Source organism: Antedon mediterranea, chromosome 9 (assembly GCF_964355755.1).
Source record: "Antedon mediterranea chromosome 9, ecAntMedi1.1, whole genome shotgun sequence".
NCBI classification, from domain to species: Eukaryota; Metazoa; Echinodermata; class Crinoidea; order Comatulida; family Antedonidae; genus Antedon; species Antedon mediterranea.
Genome location: NC_092678.1, coordinates 5,162,228 through 5,180,854, shown reverse-complemented (window position 1 = coordinate 5,180,854; position 18,627 = coordinate 5,162,228). Strand labels below are relative to the sequence as shown.

The following is an 18,627-nucleotide window of genomic DNA, read 5'->3' as shown; positions in this document are numbered from 1 at the left end:
GCTAGATAGACCTACTACTACTAGGGCCTAGGCCTAGGCCTCTATTTATTAATTAATATAAGTTAATTTGTTGTCAAACACGTTTGTTTGGTTTGTATTATTTTATACATATGTAGCTGTGGGCGACGCTGCTTTGATCCTAGTAGTAGCTAGCTAGTAAGTAGTTATTATACTGTAGTAGGCCTCTAGCTAGGCTATTTTTTTAGGCCCTAGCCTAGCCTAGCTAGGCGCGCCTATTAAAAAATAAATGCCAGGGCCAAGCCCAGCAGCATGGTCTTGGTAGTAAGTAGGGTAGACTGGGATGAGGCCTAGGTTAGGAGAGATTATTACTAGCCTCTCTAGACAGGCTAGCTTAAAAAGACCTAACTTTATTAATATTAAATTCATAATAAATAAGTAGAATTATATTATAATAATTATACAATTTTATTTATTCGCAGCAGCAAGCTGGCAGTTTCTGATGTGGTGGCCGATTTATCATATAATACACTAGTAAAACTGAAATCTTAATCAAAATATAATAATAAATAAGACAAACATCTTATTAGTTTAGAAACCATTTTAGCCACCATGCCACTGGAGGAGGATGAGATTGAAAAGGAGGTTGATGCCGGTGAAATATTGACAACAATAACAAAATATGAATCTGAAAACAGTGTAGAGTTAGAAGGAAATTCAAAAAGACATTCAGTTTCAGTTCCAGGATTAAAGGAACATTCAAATGATCAGCAGCCATATGAATGTGAACACTGTGGGATGAAATTTAAACACAATGGAACTTTAAAAGTACATCTTTGGATTCATAGAGTAAAAAAGGCTGAACAATTTGAGTGTGAACACTGTAGGAAAACATTCAGTAAAAAGTCTTATTTAAAAAGACATTTAATGATACATGGTGGAGAGACACCATATAAATGTGAACATTGTGAAAAAATATTTAACAAAATATCAGTATTAAAAAGGCATTTGACAGTACACACAGGTAAACTGCCTTACAAATGTGAATTGTGTGGAAAGGGGTTTAACCAAAAATGTTCATTGAAAGTTCATATGAGAGTACACACGGGAGAAACACCCTTTGAATGTAAACACTGTGGAAAGAAATTTAAACATGGCCATTATTTAAAAATACATGTTAGGCTGCATACAGGGGAGACTCCTTATGAGTGTAACAAATGTGGTATGAGATTTATTCGAAAAGATTATTATAAAAGACACATTGATAATGCAGGATTTGAGTGCGAACATTGTGGTAAAATATTGGCAAGAAAAGACCATTTTAAAAGGCATTTGCAAACACACACGGGGGAGAGGTTATGTATATGTGATCGGTGTGGTAAGCAGTTTCGCCGTAATGAACATTTAAAAAAACATATGGAAATACACTTAAGGCCGTACAAATGTGAAAATTGTGGAAGAAATTTTAGGGATAGTAAAAGTTTAAAAAACCATTTAAAAGTGCATTTGAAGTCCAAAGTTCAGGAAATGAAAAGACCATATAAACGAAGGTGGAAACGCCTTGGAAAGATGGTAATTCCTAATAGTATTGAAAATAAACAAGTCACATATCGTAGAGTAGAAATACCACTGTATGCACAGCCGGGAAGGGAAATATACACCTAATTGTTAGTGCTACATAAAGGCCATTATAGCGTTATAGAATTTTTGTGGTGTTTTTTTTTTTAACTAATAAACTAATATCCAATTGTAAATCTTGTACCTTTTATGTTTTGAGTAGCAATAAAAATACGATATATAAAATTTAGACGGCTGTGGCGTTCCATAAGAAGAGAGAACAAAAAATTTGCTTTTTAAATGTCATAGTTCAGCAATGAACCAATACGATTGGCCCACGCGAAGCATGCGGCTAAGCTAGGTGTCGTCAACTCTCAAGCAATTATCGTAGACAAAGAGTGGAGACCGGTGCGGGTGTACGTGGTGGATGTTAAGAGCTAGGCGGCCTGTCATCCCGACGATTGTTAAGTTCTCAAAAGTCGAAAACGTATGTATTTTTAATGTCTATCTTGTGATACGTGACACTCAAATATTTCACTAATGATTTATTATTAGTCATGATGCCTAGTAAGTTTTAGCCAGGCGTCTAGGGCCTCCTCTAGCTAGTAGGAGAGCCTACGCTTAGTCTTACTTTCTTAGGCCTACTAGATGTCACTAGCCTAGTCGTCTACTACTACTATCCTACTAAGTACTAGTAGTGGTACTAGTAGGGCTGGTATTCGTAGGGCCTAGCCTAGTCTACTAGCCTGGTTAGGCTAGTACTACACAACAAAAAGTGGCCTAGGCCCTAGCTAACTAACTAAGCTAGAGGAGAGGCCCCTAAAGGCTAGGCCGGCCTAAAATTGCAAGACGACCAACCACAACAAGTCAGAGCCGCATATTACATGGTAATTCTATTACATAGACTAGGAATGATTCGTCCACGGTGTTACCTGGGATGTTTTGGCCCAAAATTGAACTACGTTTCACTTAATAAATAGGCTTGTTCAACCATGGAGGTATACCTCCATGGTTCAACCAAATAATAATAATATTGTTAATTATACTAATAATAGGCATTTTGTTTGCAGTATTTTTATTTTAAATCAACCAAGTTTTTAAATATGTTTTTTTAACTTATTATCTTGTCATCTAAAGCCTATACATACTATACTTCTTATTATTATTATTATTATTATTTATTGCCAAAAAAACCAGTTACAAACAAACAAAACACAGAAACTAAGGGAGTAGGCAGGAACCTAAAAGTGAACCTAATCACTATAACAAAAGTTCAGGTTCCGTACTCCCAAAGTAACAACAATGATATAAAATAAACTATATAAAAATATTTAAAAAACAAATAGACGAATCAACAGTGTCAATATAAAATAAACGGATAAAATACAAAATAGTCGATTCAACAAAGTCAATATAAAACATGTGATTTAAGTGAATTTAAAAATATTTGAAAACTGTCTAAAACTAAAGAATTTTTAATCATTTCCGGTAATTCTTCCCACAACCTAGGGAATATATTAATAGCGGAATGATGAAGACAATTGGTTCGAGCATAGTGATGAATGAACTTAAGTGTATCAAGGTGACGGCCATTAACAACTAAAGATTGACGAACACTACTACAATCAACCGTTCCAATAAGTGATTTACAAACAAAGGATAACAGAAGATAATTTCTTCGATTAGATAGTGTAGGCCAATTTAGCTTAGTGAGACGTTCCTCGTATTCAGTAAATATAAACATTTTTTCCCACCAGCATGAACGTCTCGTGGACAAGTCTGACGATTTTAATATTTGTAAGTTTACTTCATCAAAGCAGTTTTGCAGGAAAAAGAAAAGATACCATTAAGAAATGTCAAACTTGCAGAAACATTGTAAATGGTTTTCAAGAGGTTAGTTTCCCTTCTCTTCAAGCTCTTATTTCTAAAAAATGAATAAGACATTGTTTTGAAGTTGAAGTTATTAATTTTAATTTTGTGTTATAATTTGTTTACAGGGCATTACTCGCACTTCAAGGTACAATTTTGGAGGAGGTGATGTGGATTGGGAGGAGAAAAAACTTGGTACCTACCAAACTAGGTAGGAATAAAGTCACTGATGGTATTAAGTGAAGATCAGTGCACTTGATTTGAAAACTTACTATCACTGATCAGTAAATGTCTTGTCTATGCCAAGAAAGTGTCCTTAATATCTGTTGATATTTTCCTAATATGTCTGACTTTTATTGTTGGTTTTTTCTTATTTTTTTCAGTGAAACTAGATTTATAGAAATTACAGATAATATATGTGAATCATCAAAACATGAGGTAAAATCTTTTTGTAAAAGTTTTTAGCCAAAATGACCAGTATCCAATACAGCAGCTAAAATGACCAGCAAACACCACAGCAGCTAAAATGGCCAGTAAACACCAAAACAGCTAAAATGGCCAGTAACCAATATGGTGGTTAAAATAACCAGTAACCAACACAATGGCTACAAAAATAAACAGAATTTAATGGCTTGTATTAACTTTCTACTTTTACAGTGTCATACATTACTAGAAGAAAATGAAGAAATTTTAGAAGAGTGGTGGAAAGAACATCAACAAGATTTTCCAGATCTTTTACAGTGGTTTTGTATAGACTTATTAAAATGTATGTGATTTAAAACATTTTCTACATAATTAAAAAATGATAAAATTGGATCTTACCCCCTCTAGTGGGCCACACTGGTCAAAACAGAACAGTGTCCTTTGTAGGAATATCCACTGTATCAACACTTGTAGAATAACTTTAAAATCATCACACATTAACATTTTGTGCTTTTTTTAGATTGTTGCATTAATGGAACATTTGGTCCTGAATGTCAAGGTAAGTGCTTTGCCCGTATTGTATGCCTAAGAAATTCAGACCTGGACAGATGATTTGTTTCATTTCATCTGGTTGTGCAATAGGTATTATATAAAATTTCTTTTTGAACAACCAAAAACTAATATAAGCGAACTTACAGTACGTTTCGAAACCTATCAGGTTTCATTCTCAACTGGCATTTCATCGTCTAGCGTTGGACCTATTGGTGGCGCTATACCAACTCATCGTCGTCATGGGACTAACAACGCTAGACGATGAAACGCCAGTTGAGAATGAAACCTGATAGGTTTCGAAACGTACTGTAAGTTCGCTTATATTAGTTTTTGGTTGTTCAAAAAGAAATTTTATTTAATGGACAGATGATGTTAATCAGAGTTTATTTTCTATTTGATTTAGAATGTCCTGGAGGTATAGAAAGACCATGTCAAGACAAGGGGGAATGTAAGGTGTGTAACGTACTACTAAACATGTTTTAGTCTTAAATTGGTAGATGTTTTGATGTCATGGAGCTATAGCTTGGTGGTCCAGGGTTCATTACTATTTCTACTCCACCCCTTAAGCCTACAATTTATCTATACTGTAATTAGCAAGTTATTTACAAATCTTTAGCTTTTTTGTAAGAGCATGATTTTGTTTTCTATTTAAGCAGTACTATATAATGTAATCTTTATAAATACCGTAAAACCTCAACAATTTTTAGGACACTTGGGTGAGGCTTAAACGGAAAATAGGATTTTCTGCCATTTACGCCATTGCATTGCAGCTAATTTGAGGTGAATTCTATTTTGTAGGGTAGTGGTACAAGAGCAGGCAGTGGAAAATGTGACTGCAAAGCTGGCTACACTGGCTTGGTATGTGACGAGTGTAAAGATGGACATTATGAAGAGTTTAAAAATGAAACAGATACTCTGTGTACAGGTATGAAGATTGCTGACTCATTAAACTCCAAAATTGTCTAGTTCTTAGGCTCTGTCTACACTATGTGAGAGAAAATTGTGATGTGCCTATATATGGACACAATGATGTCATATCTCTACCATATTTGGGCACATCACATTTTTTTGTCAAACTAGTTTGATAGTGCAGACGCCAGACAGAGCAAACTGCAATACTTTTATCAGTCGAAATAAATGGTTATTAGTATTATAGCTTATAGTATATCTATAGGTTAAAACACTAGTGAATTACTATGGCAGTCCTATACAGTACTCTTACTAACTAGTGCCTATTCAATAATTGCCCATTTTGATATGTATTTTCACGCTGCTGCTCTAGCCCGCTACGTCGCACGAGATGACTAATTTATTAGATGAAATCAAGCAGCAGTTATAGTACTGTACTACACTTTGACATTTTTGCTAAAATGGAAACTAGACTATAATTTATGTGTACCAGCTGCATTTCTGGTATTTATGAGTCCCATGACAATACTGTATTTCGCTGTCAGATAATCATTGAATTATTATCAAAACAGTCCATGAAAGTTTTTGTTTGTAATATGATACTTCACACTTGAAGTATCTAAGTGATGAAGTGACCCCCAGACTTGACCTTAGCAATAAAATAAACTAAATTGAGTCTGTTTCATATCAAAGTTATTCACTTCTGTAACAAAATTCACATTATAAAAAGAGAAAAGAAACGTTTAATTATTATAACTCAAAAACCACATTGTCTGACAGACAATTGAAGTATTTTTTGCTTTTAATTACATTTTTTCAGGTAAAATAACTATTATGTGACAATAAAATGACACATTCAAAAACAAATTTGAAATAAAAAATATTTTTCAGAGGGACAATATATCTTTAAAACTGTTACGTCAATAAAGCGAGCAGCGTTTTTTGTAAGAAATATTTCTTGTTTATTTGTAGAATGCCATAAGTCGTGCCGTTTAAAGTGTAAAGGACCGGAACCAAAAGAGTGTGAAGAATGCAAAGATGGATGGTTATGGAATGATGAGCTTGGTTGCCAAGGTAACTAAAGTCAATATTGTTGGTCATAACTATTAGATAGATTGTATGTATGTATGAAATGCAAAAAGTGCATTTTCAAAAGGATATTCTCATAAAGTATAAAGTGACTGTAATATAATTGACTTGATTTCAGATGTTAATGAATGTGAAGCAGAAGAGCCTCCCTGCAAAGCCACTGAATATTGTGAAAATAACGAAGGATCTTATGATTGTGAATCGTGTCATTCTTCTTGTGATCAATGTCTGGGTAAAGGAAATGATAAATGCGTGAAATGTGGCGATGGTTACATCATGAATGAAGGAATTTGTGAAGGTAAGCAACCAAGCCTCATTTAGGTAATATAAACAAATGGTTTATTGCAGCGAGTCCCTTATAAACTTCCACGTTTAAATAATGTGCGTTCATAAGGTAGAAAATGTAGTTACTGCAGTAACTGGAGAAGAACAATTTTGACATGATCTTAAATGAAGTGTCGTATTTTGTTATCCAAAAACTACAAAACAATTGGCAATCTTGGAAGCAATAAATATTGCGAAGAAAGGCAATTTAGGCTTAAGCTTTGTCTCCACTATCAAAAAGCGTGATGTGTCCAAATATAGTAGTGATATGACACCATTGGGCCCATAATAATAATACGAATTTGTAATGCGCCAATTCCAGCAGTAAGTATGAGAGAGCTCAATTTGAAAGAAATTTAAAGGCGATAGTAGAAGAACATGATCTAATAGAGGCGGGTAGGTCATTCCATAAGCGAGAGGCAGCAGAAGTAAAATATGGGCACATCACATTTTTTTGTCACATAAAGTTTGATAGTGTAGACAGAGCTTAAGGCCTATACTACAAAGTTAGACTTAGTGCTGCTAAGACTAAAAGTTTCAAAACCGATTGACTTGAAAGACATATATAACGGTATATTTTATGTTTTTATAGATATAAATGAATGTGAAGGTGATGACCATGGATGCACAGGCGAACACAAAATGTGCAAGAATGTTCCTGGACGATATCGGTGTGATTGTGAGGATGGCTTTGAATTGATGGGAGGAGAGTGCATTGATAAAAAATTAAGTAAGTATTCTAAGTTATTAAGTAAGTATTTAAACTTATTAAGTAAGTATTCAAACTTATTAAGTAAGTATTCTAACTTATTAAGTAAGTATTCTAACTTATTAAGTAAGTATTCTAACTTATTAAGTAAGTATTTAAACTTATTAAGTAAGTATTCAAACTTATTAAGTAAGTATTCAAACTTATTAAGTACGTATTCTAACTTATTAAGTACGTATTCTAACTTATTAAGTAAGTATTCAAACTTATTAAGTAAGTATTCAAACTTATTAAGTAAGTATTCAAACTTATTAAGTAAGTATTCAAACTTATTAAGTAAGTATTCAAACTTATTAAGTAAGTATTCAAACTTATTAAGTAAGTATTCAAACTTATTAAGTAAGTATTCAAACTTATTAAGTAAGTATTCAAACTTATTAAGTAAGTATTCAAACTTATTAAGTAAGTATTCAAACTTATTAAGTAAGTATTCAAACTTATTAAGTACGTATTCTAACTTATTAAGTATTCTACAATCATTCTTAAGCATTTATTGCGGAGGTGATCATAGTAGTTTTGATTGGTTAGGTCAGAGGTCATAATATTTTGTGGTTTTGTAGTCCTATTTCTCTAGAGTAATATATATCAAATAGGTAACCCTTCTTCTCAAACTTATTTGCTAGGCTTTTATTGATTTTATTTTCTATTTCATTTGATTTATTAGGCCCTTTTTCTTCTTGTCTTCCAGTTTCACAGTTATCACAGAAGAGAACTGAGCTTTCAACCACCGGGGAGATCCTTACCTATGTTTTGTATTTCTTTATACTAATTGGGTCCATAATAGCCAGTCGTAACAGTCCCTTGCTAGCTATGGTATTTGGTCTAGGCCTTGGATTTTGGTATCTGTCGAAAATATTTGATAAGCCTTTGAAATTAGATGGTTGAATTCTAATCTTGCAAACTTGTAATTTCTATCATGAATTTTCTGAAGTTTTTAAATTTCTTCTGAAGTAATAGTACTTAGAAATGTCCATTTGTAGTACATGATTTTATTTATTTGTATTGAATGTGTACATGTACTTAAGTTAAAGTAAGAGAGTGTGGGTTGTTTTTTTAATGAGTTAGTTAAGAAACCAAGATTGAATGTGCTTCTTGGTATCGTCCATTTTTAACACAATTTGCAATAATAGTTTTATTCAATAGTGGATGATACTGATTTGGTCTGGACTTATGCAATACTTACCAAGTTTATACTTGAAATAGTTTGACCTTTGAACCTCCATTTTAAGTGTGCTTAATGCGGTATTAGAATATGTTATTAACATTTTAATAATTTGGTGATTGTTCACCCTTTGAGATATCCTTCCAGGTACAATTATGTTGTTAAGAAAAGGACCTTAATTTATTCAATATACTGAGCTGGCACCTGTATATTCAATTATTTAAACTAAATAAAACCACCTGTATTCAAATCAATGTGTTTTTACCATAGGCTGAATAAGTAATGTTTGGACATTAAGAACCACCTGTATTGAAATTAATTTGTAATTTATTAAAACAATTTTATATGTGTAATGAAAGTGCTGTGTTGTAAGGTTAGATGTGGTATACTATTTATGAAATAAATACTGTATAAGAATTTTTTACATTTGAATTATCTTTTACTTTTATCATTGTAAGGTCCAATTTGGTACTTTTATATGTTCCTATTAAGTCTAGGGACCAATTTGTGTCATTTGTGTTCATATTTGTGTTCATAAGTACTAGTTATTCCAGGTGGCTCACTTTGGAGCTTGGCCTTGAAGATCAGTGACAGTTGTAAAGTGAATACAGTAGATGAGAATAAAAGAATCACAATAACAATGTGCATAACGTTCTTGTGATTTGGCCAGGACTATCATTGTGGTAGAACAAAGAAAAAAATCAGAGATACATTTTTTCTGAAAACCAGAAAAGTAACAGATGCCTGTTTTCATTTTTTTAAGATGAAGAGGACGATGAAGAAATAGTTGATGACACAAACGAAGAAAAAGAAGAAGAAAAAGAAACCAGTAACAATAATGAAACCAACAAACAAAAAGAAACAAATCAAAAAGACGAAGTATTACCAGATAATTTTGAAGGCGATATAGTAAAAGAGGAATTAGATAAATCAGTTATAGACAATTCAAAAACAGAACTTTAATTAATAATAATAAATATTTAATAATAATATTATGATTGATTTTATTTAAAAAATTTAATCTAATTATTTTCTTTCTCTTTCCATTCTCATATTGTTTTCCATGCCTTTTTATATGCTTACAAAAATCTACTTATGATATTGTTTGAACAATGGTATTTTTGGGGGGTGGGTTTTAGGTGAGGGGATTGTAGTAATGATAAGTTTACAACTAAAAACATTTTTTGGTACTTAAAACATGTTAGAAAGTAGTAGACACTAATTCAGATCCAATTGTGATTATTGGCCGAGACTTACGTCAAGGCAGTTCACCCACAGAAGTTATTTTCGATCTAATCCTAGGCCGACGTGATTCGATACTTGTGTTCGCGTATATGTACGAGGCAAATCATTCTCTTCCCTGGTTCTTAGTTCCGTGCTGTGGTAGTACTATAGTAGGATGGCCTAGCTAGGACTTGCAGGTAGGTGATAACGACGTTTAGTTTCATATTTACTTCGTTTGTGTCATGCCTTTCATCATATAGTAGGGCGGCCAATGTGAGCTTTTTCATCATGGGGGGCATTTTCTGTTAATAGCAGGCAACCATGTGGAATATATCCCTTATGGGATGACAAAAAAGATAGGGGTGGATGCCGCTCTCAAATTTCAGGTCAAAGGTCATTTTCAAGGTTATAAGGTCAAATATGGTAAAATAGAGGTTTAAGCTGTTTTCAACAACATATAAGCTAATTAAAAGAAATGTAACCATTGTTGGATCATTATTGACATATTGCTGCAGATGGTGAAGTTCATCAATTTTTCAACTTACAAGTTTAAAGGTCATTTTCAAGGTCATAAGGTCAAATAGAGCACAGACACTGTTAATTATCGGTATTAATAATTGAAATAAATATAATTTTCATGATAGCCTTGGGCTGATGGTTATAGTGTGGTATCAAAAAGATCAGAATTGTACTGGGAAGATTTTAAAATTTTTGAGTCACTCTTGGAAGGTGTTCAAGGAATGGAGAGGCTGAGTCCTAGAGTATCAAAATAACCGAAATTGGAGGCCTACTGGAATGTCTTAAATTTCATTTAAAAACGGTCACAGAGGGTTTGTGGGTTGGGAGTAATGGGCGGCATGGGCACATGCCAATATTCGAAGTTTTTCTGGGATGGAAGGAGGTAACGCTCTGTGGTGGGTATTTCTTCAAGCACTGATATATAATGCCTACTGGCCATCTGGGTAACGGCAAACGATTGAATCACAACCACATATGCATGCTTTCTGTAACAACTTCATCTGGCTCTTTAGTTTACATACACATGTAACAAGTTCCAAACTGACAACTGGGTTAGGGGCTTCCAAACGACCCGATTCATTTAGGCCACAACCTGATCTCTGCTAATAGTTGGCTCGTATGTTTAGGTTCTATGATGTCTGTATTCACCATAGGTGAGTTTTTTTAATTTTAAGTGTTTCCCGAAGTAGAAATACAGGTACTTAAATATTTATTAAGTGAAGTGAAATACTTAATATTTAAGGGAAATATATCACTAGTGTGAATGGTATATGGTCACTGAGTCTAGATGGAGGTAGCACCAAAGAGTAGTCTGTAGTCTATACAGTTATCTGCTGAAGAGTACCATATATTTGGCAATATTAAACTTTAGTGTACACTGTACGTGGAAAGTCTTAATCTTAATCAATTCCATTTACAAGGAGTGGATGCGTTACAAATGATTTCCAGTATGACCTCTTCCCATAATCAGCAAATAATGATGTGCTGCAATGGCATGGAAGCTGGTTAGATTATTCTTAATAGGTTTTCAACCACTTTATTGTTCACTATATATACCAGACATCGTCCATACTTTTGAAGGCTACTGTTACAAAGTGCATATCATTAATTAACATCAACTTTCATGTATAATTGCAAGCTCTTTGTTATTGACATAAAGAATGTCTAAAAACTGTGTGATATTTGTTCTCCTCCAAACCGATGAGTGTGGCCCAAAACACATACGGAAGTACAGATTAGTACATTGGGACTATCCTTTCAATCGTGTCACTGCTTTTATCCACCCCTTTCCAATGTAATGATCAAATACAACAAAATGACGAAATATCTAGGTAACTTGCATAAATACTTGCATAGTCACCAAATGTTTACAGCCATGTTTACTGCATCCTATAGTGCATGACCATCATGTTTTTACTGTAAGTTTTCTTCTGGAACATCTGTGGGTATTTCAACGCCATCCATCAAGATATGTGAAGTCATATTTGGTTAAAGATATTAAAATTGGGTTATGATCATACTCCAATGGTTCATCAGCAGATTTTCTGTCAGTTATATACTTTATCAAAACAGTTGCCTTATAGAAATCCGCAAAGGTTTAGAGCGATGCTTTCTCAGTGGCTCATGTAGTTCTAAGTTCTACTGTTTTTCTTTCTTTCAATAAGTTGTTACTTTAAATATAAGATCTTCCTTATCATCTGTCAGTTCGAAAGAATATTGTGTATTATGTGTGATTCGTGATCAGTCTGACCATGTCATGCAGAACCTATCAATGAAGTACAGCGTTTCTTGTTATACCAATGATTCTATTTTGAATTGATCAATCATCCACTCAGTGTTTAGAATATTGGTTCTGATAGTAAATTTGTTTACCCTTTTGACCTAATTTCTACAACGAATCCAATCGGTTTTTAAATGTGTTGGTGGTTTCAGAAATGACGACTTTGGTTGGCAAACTATTAAAATATATAATTACTAATTTGTGAAAAAGTGGATCTCCTATCAGTCCTTTGTGAAATTTAGGTTTAAAAAGTCTAAGCTGATGTCCTTGTGTATCTCTGCTTGAATGCATCTTATTTGAAGGAAGTCTTCCTTGGCTACACCCTCGAAATCTTTTGAAAATTTTCAATCAAGTCACCATGAATTCGTCCGTCATACAGGGTTGTTCGGCCAAGCCAACTTTAAACGATCTTCATATGAATAAGAATGGGTAGCTGGAATTTGATTTGTCGCATGACGCTGTCCTCTTCAAGTGCATTTACTTTTTGGGAGAAATGGATTTCATACCTGGACACAGTACGTAACGTAAGGTTTGTAAATAACGTTAAAACCGTCTTTATCCATGTGTATAAAGGACTTCTTAATTACTTAAGGAGTTTTATATTTGTTATCACCGTCAGCCATGATAGCATAGATGCGAAGGCCTCAAGAAGAAGTCCCCAATTAACACTCCTTCCAACCTTGATAAAGTCCAATAGTCAGGGTTTTTTAAAACAAAGACTCGATACCCAGGTTTCTCTTTCGAGATTTCTTGAAACAACAAACTTCAATAAAAACTTGTATCATTGAAATAATGAAAAATATGTTTAAATAATTACATTATAGGGGGTCTCTGACCCAAACCAAAACATCTCGACATTAGGTCATATTAGGTCTCTGTTTTCGAAATTTTTCTAAAAACAAATTTCTAAATATTATTACATTATTATAGGTAATATTATTAATTTTTCTAAAAACAAATTTCTAAATATTACTGTATTACATTATTATAGGTAATATTAATATTATAGTAAAAGACCAATCTTTTGGCACATATGGCGTTTCATACATATAACACTTGACCTATTTTTTCCGACAAAAATCAAAACGATGACTGGTGGACAACATAAAAAAGACAAATTTACAACAGACTGGGAAAAGCCTATTAAAAAACTGTGTGTACTTTACAGAAATATGTGAAAATAACATTTTGAGAAAATGACACTTTTATATCTAATTTCCTATGTTTTTATGTGTAAAATTAAATGTTTATCTCATAATTACTATAATATGAAGCATCAGTTGATCTTCAGATATACCTTTTTTGGATAGATCTGATGATGTAGATGATTTTCCGTGAATAAAAAAAAATCCTATATTTTGACCTTGTTTGACCTCTTGACCACATAAACTGACCTTAAAACCCAAAACTGAAGATGGCATCCACCCCTATCGTTTTTGTCACCCCACAAAGGATACATTCAACATGGTTGCCTGCTATTAACAAAAAATGCCCCCCAAACTTTTTATAGAGGACTTTTGTGTATTTGGCCTCTCTACTAATACTAACAACGTAAATTCAGACAATTCTCAATGAATGTATTACTTACCACTTTTATTTTATTTCGCCGTGTCGTCGATATGTCCGTTTGAAGGGCCGCGCCTCGGTGGTGGTGTCGCCTGACGCCTGGTCACGTGTGTGTGGTAGATGGTTGATGTTGCTTCTGATTGGCCAGTAGTTCATAATAAATTTAAATCACATGATGATTACGCATGCGCATACGCGTTGCCATGACTGTAAACGTCAGTTCCACAGAATAATAATCACAGATCTACTTACTAAAATACAAATATAACTTTACTTATCACATTCCTGGTTTGACGATACAGTATAAACAAATAAATTTAATAACAGTTGTGTATTCTGGACGAAGATTTAAGCTTATTAATGTTATTTTATTGTTTTCAAGCTGAATAAAATACTTTCTATTTTGTACAAGTTTGTTTATCGAAATTTATGTAAAGTTGTGTATTTTTTTACCTTTCTACATTATATAGATCAATATATTATCAATTGAAACACGTAGCAAATTAAAATGAATCTCAATTGGCCGCAAGTGAGTTGACCAATCACAAGTGAAACTTGAGTAATCGCTTCGTGATTGGCCAAATTACTTGCAGCCAATTGGGAATCAAGCTTAGACACTCACTCATTTTCTAACGAAATCCCGATCCAACATAAAATGCGTTTACAATAGGTTTCTTATAATCGTTTTATTTTAATTAGTAAATGTCTAGGCCTATTATATGTATTGATGCGGACTAGTTCTGTAGAAGCCTAACCGATGACTGTAAGGCGAAACCACCATATACGTATGGAGTACCACGTGATTTGAATGTTGCCTTTGCCCCTGAATAGTGACCTCTACTTGTTTGACCTGTTCCTACGATGTATGAATTAGGTGCTGGACTTGGCTTTACTGAAATGGCGAAAATAACAGTTAGTAAACGTTTATCAGACAGCAGCTTTTGAAAAACCAACTAAATCTAGTTAAGTACGAACTTACGTTTCATTTTCTGTGGTCGTTTTGTCATGCTATAACTAGGGCCATCATTCGTGTCCACGCGAGGATTGTAAACGTTTGGTCCCGGATTGTCATTCTCTGTTGGCGAAAAAGAATTTGTTAATTTTCTAATTGGCAGAAACAGTGTGTTGCGCGCACATTGTTAAAAATACGCGTAGGCCTACAGATGAGAGTCTATACTGAGTTAAGTCAATACTGAGTTAAGTTTGGCTTACTTATTACTGGTTTTGTACATCGTTTGGCCATTGAGAAACTTGGTGCTGTTTTACCGTCTGGTCGATGTAACACTGTTATATCGTAGTGGTTCGGTCCAGGAACTTCGTCTGCAGAAGAAAATGAAAAATAAAAAGAAAGATAGAAAAAAATAGCACAATAGTTGGTGCATAAAAAAGTAGGCTAGCTTTCTTACTTGTTTTTGATTTTGCGGGTCCCTTCATTGTGTATGCTGGTTTATCGTTATCGGTGAACTTCTTAGATCTGTGATATGCACCTGGACCAGGAGTCGTATTATTCTTAGCTTAAATTTAAGAAAACAAATGTTAAAATATGGCAGGTGCAAACAAAAACAACGTTTGACTTTTAAAAACAGTACAATTAGCTCATTTCACTTTTGTACTACGTCATAGAGATGACGTGTACTGAGAGATGACGTATCTTACCCATATTTGGATATTCTAGGATGTCCGGAAAGCACGGTTTGCAATGTCTGCCACAAGAAAATGCTGCCGCTTTAGGAAGAGTTCTGCTACTGGGTTTGTAGTGGGCAGGACTCGGTTCCGATTTTTCTATAAAAATAATTTTTAAAAATTGAAAAAGTTTGACGTTACGTCACAAGAAGCGCGCGCGTGATAGGTCACCGTACTTACCGTTATTTTCAAATGGTTTGTACGTCATGGTGTAAGCTGGCGCGTACGAATACGTCATAAGATCACGCATCACGTAAGCGTTTGGACTAGGTCCAATGTTTTTTGGGTCTTCATCTAAAAAAAAGAACAAATAAGTTAATGAATGTATTATTTAACATCAAATTTTTAAACAGCATAATATTAAAAAAACAATGCAACATTACCACTCTTTCGCAATGGCTGCCTGCTGTGTATCGACATAGCAACTCCTTTGCCTATGGTTGTCCCTATGTTGTATTTATTTGCAGATGGGCTGTCTGACACTGAAAAGGTAAATGGGATATAAACGTATATTTACTTTTAAATAAATTAAAAACTATAGTTATCAAACTACATTGTTATTAATAATTACAATAACTGTTATTACCTTTTTGCCATTCCGATGGTAGCCTCTTTGATAAACTGTACGCCGGCCCTATTACACTTGTATCTTGAATGGTGTAACCAGCTGGGCCCGGGCCAAGCGTCTCCGCATTAATTCGACGACCACTTCCAAAAGATTTCTTTGGGCCACGAGTGGGGGATTTTGGGCGATAAGCATTTGGCCCGGGTGTTTTGACACCTGTATATAAAATTTAATTGTTTATTTATCAAGTAATAACTAACAATATGGTTTCATTTCAATAAGCGCTTGACGGTCTTGACCATCTTATTGACCGTCCTGATATCGCCTTGACCGTTTTAACGCCCGCGCACAGTACACACAAAGCAAAAGCCGTTGCCAAAACCAGATCCTTGCGGGCACCGGGGTTCTGAAGTACACGATCGAATATTTCTATTCGACAGCGCATACTTATATTGATTGCCGCACCATAAATTCTTGAATATCACATACCGTAGGTGTCTACTGGTTGTACCAACTGGCTCGGATGGCCTGCGTTCACGCCCTCCGCGTGTCGGTACGACATACCAACTCTTGGTGCGTGTTTGCCTGTATCGTTGTACTGTACTGCGTACCCAGCAGGTCCCAGACTGCACGTTAAATGATGATCAGCTATCATATAAAATACAATTAATTCATTTTCTTTATTATTATTATAAACGGCTACGTTTAGTCAGTTCTTGGACGTAACGTCAGGCGCTCGCGCAACTCAAGTAAGTTGACCAATCATGAGCGACAGTTCGGATGATCCATTGCGTTGTTATTAGTCCAAAATGCGATGAGCTACGTCCTTGTGTTGCCGCCAACATTAGATCACAGTCAAAATAATTATATAGATTGCATATTTTGTATACTTACGTTTTAAACCATGTGGACATGTTTTACCCTTAGACTTAAGAGTCACGTGTCTGTCTCTCCATGTCATATCTCCTGTCGTTTTGTAGTCTGCTGGACCCGGATGTTGAGGCACTATAAAATAAAATGCAATACGGTACTATTTAAAGTGCAATACGGACTATTCAAACTTCTATCTTATCAATTGTAAGTGCGATAGGAATCAATTTGTTTAGTATCAATATAATAACTGTCTGTTTGTCTTACATTTTGCAGGTTTTGGTCGGCCAACAATAGAGTATTGTGGTTTCAGAGGTGACGTCAGATATACTTTTGGTTGGTAATCAGCAGGGCCTGGTAACGGAATTGCTTTGATTGAGAAAAAAAGTTTACATTATTATGGAATTTCCTATTGACGCGCGCGTAACATTATCTTTAAATTATGTTAAAGGCCTACAAACAATAACCAACAAAAATGTTTACCTTGTTGAGTGAGAGGAACCTCCCCATTTGGAACAATGTATTCGCCCATTGCACTTCGTCTGATATCTGTAATTTTCAGATGAATAATGATGTATTATTAGCAAAATTCTGTGAAATATGGTACGGTATGATTGGAGCTAATACATTTCTATAGGACGTCATGTCATTATAATTAAACATTATGGAACGCCAACGTCTAAAATATAATTTTAATTAAACAAACTAATTGTTAAAATTTCTGTAATTTCTAAAGCTAGGTTCACACTGAAAACAATCGAGGAATGGGTTTAGTGTTAAGAATAGAAGCGTTCACACTAACCAACACCGGATTCCGTACGGATTTGATCCGGTGTTCTGCTCAGTGTAAACGTAGCTTAACGGACACTGCTAAAGATAAACATTTGATTTCAAAAACCAATCTTACACATCTCGGCGGCGTTGAGGTGGTCATCTTGAATTTGAATTTCTAAAGACAGGAAGTATGAACAGCTGCTGTTGATATAGATGTTTTAATATCAACAAGTAGGCGCCTATACTTTGAAATGTCGCTTTAAAATATTATTGATTTCACGCGAATACTGTATTTAATATAGGCCTACGCTTTTATTATGGCAAAGTAAATATTGTATTGTAAAAGATAGAAATAGAATGACAATAAATCATGAATTAATATAATATTTTAATAACCAACATCCGGCCTAACATCATATCAATAGACATAGGAATAGGCCTATATTAAGTAGCCTAGGGCCTACAAAATACTCTTCTTTATTCATAGTCTAGATGCAAGATAAAATCGTGTATTTAACATTTTCAGAAAAAAAATATCGAGAGGTAGCCTACTGTAGGTATAGGTTGTCAAAAGCAGAAGAAGTTTAAGAAGATTAAATAACTCACCGCGTTTTCTTGTCATACTGGTGTTTGATGTTTCAATACTGGGCAATATAGTAGGCCTACTGTCTCCTGCTCCGGTTCCATCCTTTTCCCTCTCCTGCAATGACTCTGTTAGTTCGCTTATAGTTTCCATTACGAAAAACGTTAACAAGCTAGTAAAGTTTAGCTTTCTTGTTGAGTTGTTGAGTACGTGCAGTTTGTATTGGTGGTTACCTGGGGCGGCGGCGGTGATATCTTTCCGTTAGAGCGTGCGCGTACTGGTTACTATGCGATACATGTAGCGCACTTACGCGGGTCTCACACGTCCTATTGCCACAACACCCCTATTAAAACTACTGATCTATTGTCAGCTTTTGAACGCCTATTTGTTTTCTCAACACATTTCAGAGTGCGTAGAAAATCATGTCAGTCTCGGTACGAGCACATCTCGA

At 34.4% G+C, this 18,627-nt stretch overlaps 3 protein-coding genes across 7 annotated transcripts; 2 read left to right on the top strand and 1 right to left on the bottom strand.

Moving 5' to 3' along the window:
* The first annotated feature begins 1 nt into the window (after position 1).
* On the top strand, positions 2 to 1,712 carry LOC140058797 (uncharacterized). 2 transcript variants are annotated; one of them, XM_072104539.1, is made up of 2 exons: positions 2 to 156; positions 444 to 1,712. In XM_072104539.1, exon 2 carries the CDS (start codon positions 571 to 573, stop codon positions 1,621 to 1,623), a length of 1,053 nt encoding a protein of 350 aa, XP_071960640.1. In that variant the 5' UTR covers positions 2 to 156; positions 444 to 570; the 3' UTR covers positions 1,624 to 1,712. The 2 variants fall into 2 exon arrangements, with proteins under 2 accessions (XP_071960640.1, XP_071960639.1); XM_072104538.1 differs by having other exon boundaries at positions 441 to 1,712.
* A 201-nt stretch (positions 1,713 to 1,913) lies between these two features.
* LOC140059148 (protein disulfide isomerase Creld2-like) lies at positions 1,914 to 10,467 on the top strand. Of its 4 annotated transcripts, none has more exons than XM_072104987.1 (13): positions 1,960 to 2,002; positions 3,025 to 3,097; positions 3,273 to 3,408; positions 3,513 to 3,595; positions 3,768 to 3,822; positions 4,042 to 4,150; positions 4,328 to 4,366; positions 4,763 to 4,812; positions 5,158 to 5,284; positions 6,241 to 6,342; positions 6,476 to 6,655; positions 7,274 to 7,411; positions 9,376 to 10,467. In XM_072104987.1, exons 2-13 carry the CDS (start codon positions 3,078 to 3,080, stop codon positions 9,573 to 9,575), a joined length of 1,239 nt encoding a protein of 412 aa, XP_071961088.1. In that variant the 5' UTR covers positions 1,960 to 2,002; positions 3,025 to 3,077; the 3' UTR covers positions 9,576 to 10,467. The 4 variants fall into 4 exon arrangements, with proteins under 4 accessions (XP_071961090.1, XP_071961088.1, XP_071961089.1 ...); XM_072104988.1 differs by lacking the exon at positions 9,376 to 10,467 and adding an exon at positions 8,139 to 9,367; XM_072104989.1 differs by lacking the exon at positions 3,025 to 3,097 and having other exon boundaries at positions 1,914 to 2,002; positions 9,376 to 10,465.
* Positions 10,468 to 13,942: 3,475 nt separating this feature from the next.
* On the bottom strand, positions 13,943 to 18,539 carry LOC140058852 (uncharacterized). The gene is made up of 13 exons (XM_072104609.1): positions 18,200 to 18,539; positions 17,303 to 17,368; positions 17,087 to 17,188; positions 16,844 to 16,954; positions 16,439 to 16,597; positions 15,971 to 16,165; positions 15,768 to 15,866; positions 15,565 to 15,678; positions 15,358 to 15,483; positions 15,108 to 15,215; positions 14,914 to 15,021; positions 14,681 to 14,776; positions 13,943 to 14,593 (listed from the first exon to the last, which is right to left on the bottom strand). The coding sequence occupies exons 1-13, from the start codon at positions 18,327 to 18,329 to the stop codon at positions 14,436 to 14,438; spliced, it is 1,572 nt and encodes a 523-aa protein (XP_071960710.1). The 5' UTR covers positions 18,330 to 18,539; the 3' UTR covers positions 13,943 to 14,435.
* Positions 18,540 to 18,627: the final 88 nt, after the last annotated feature.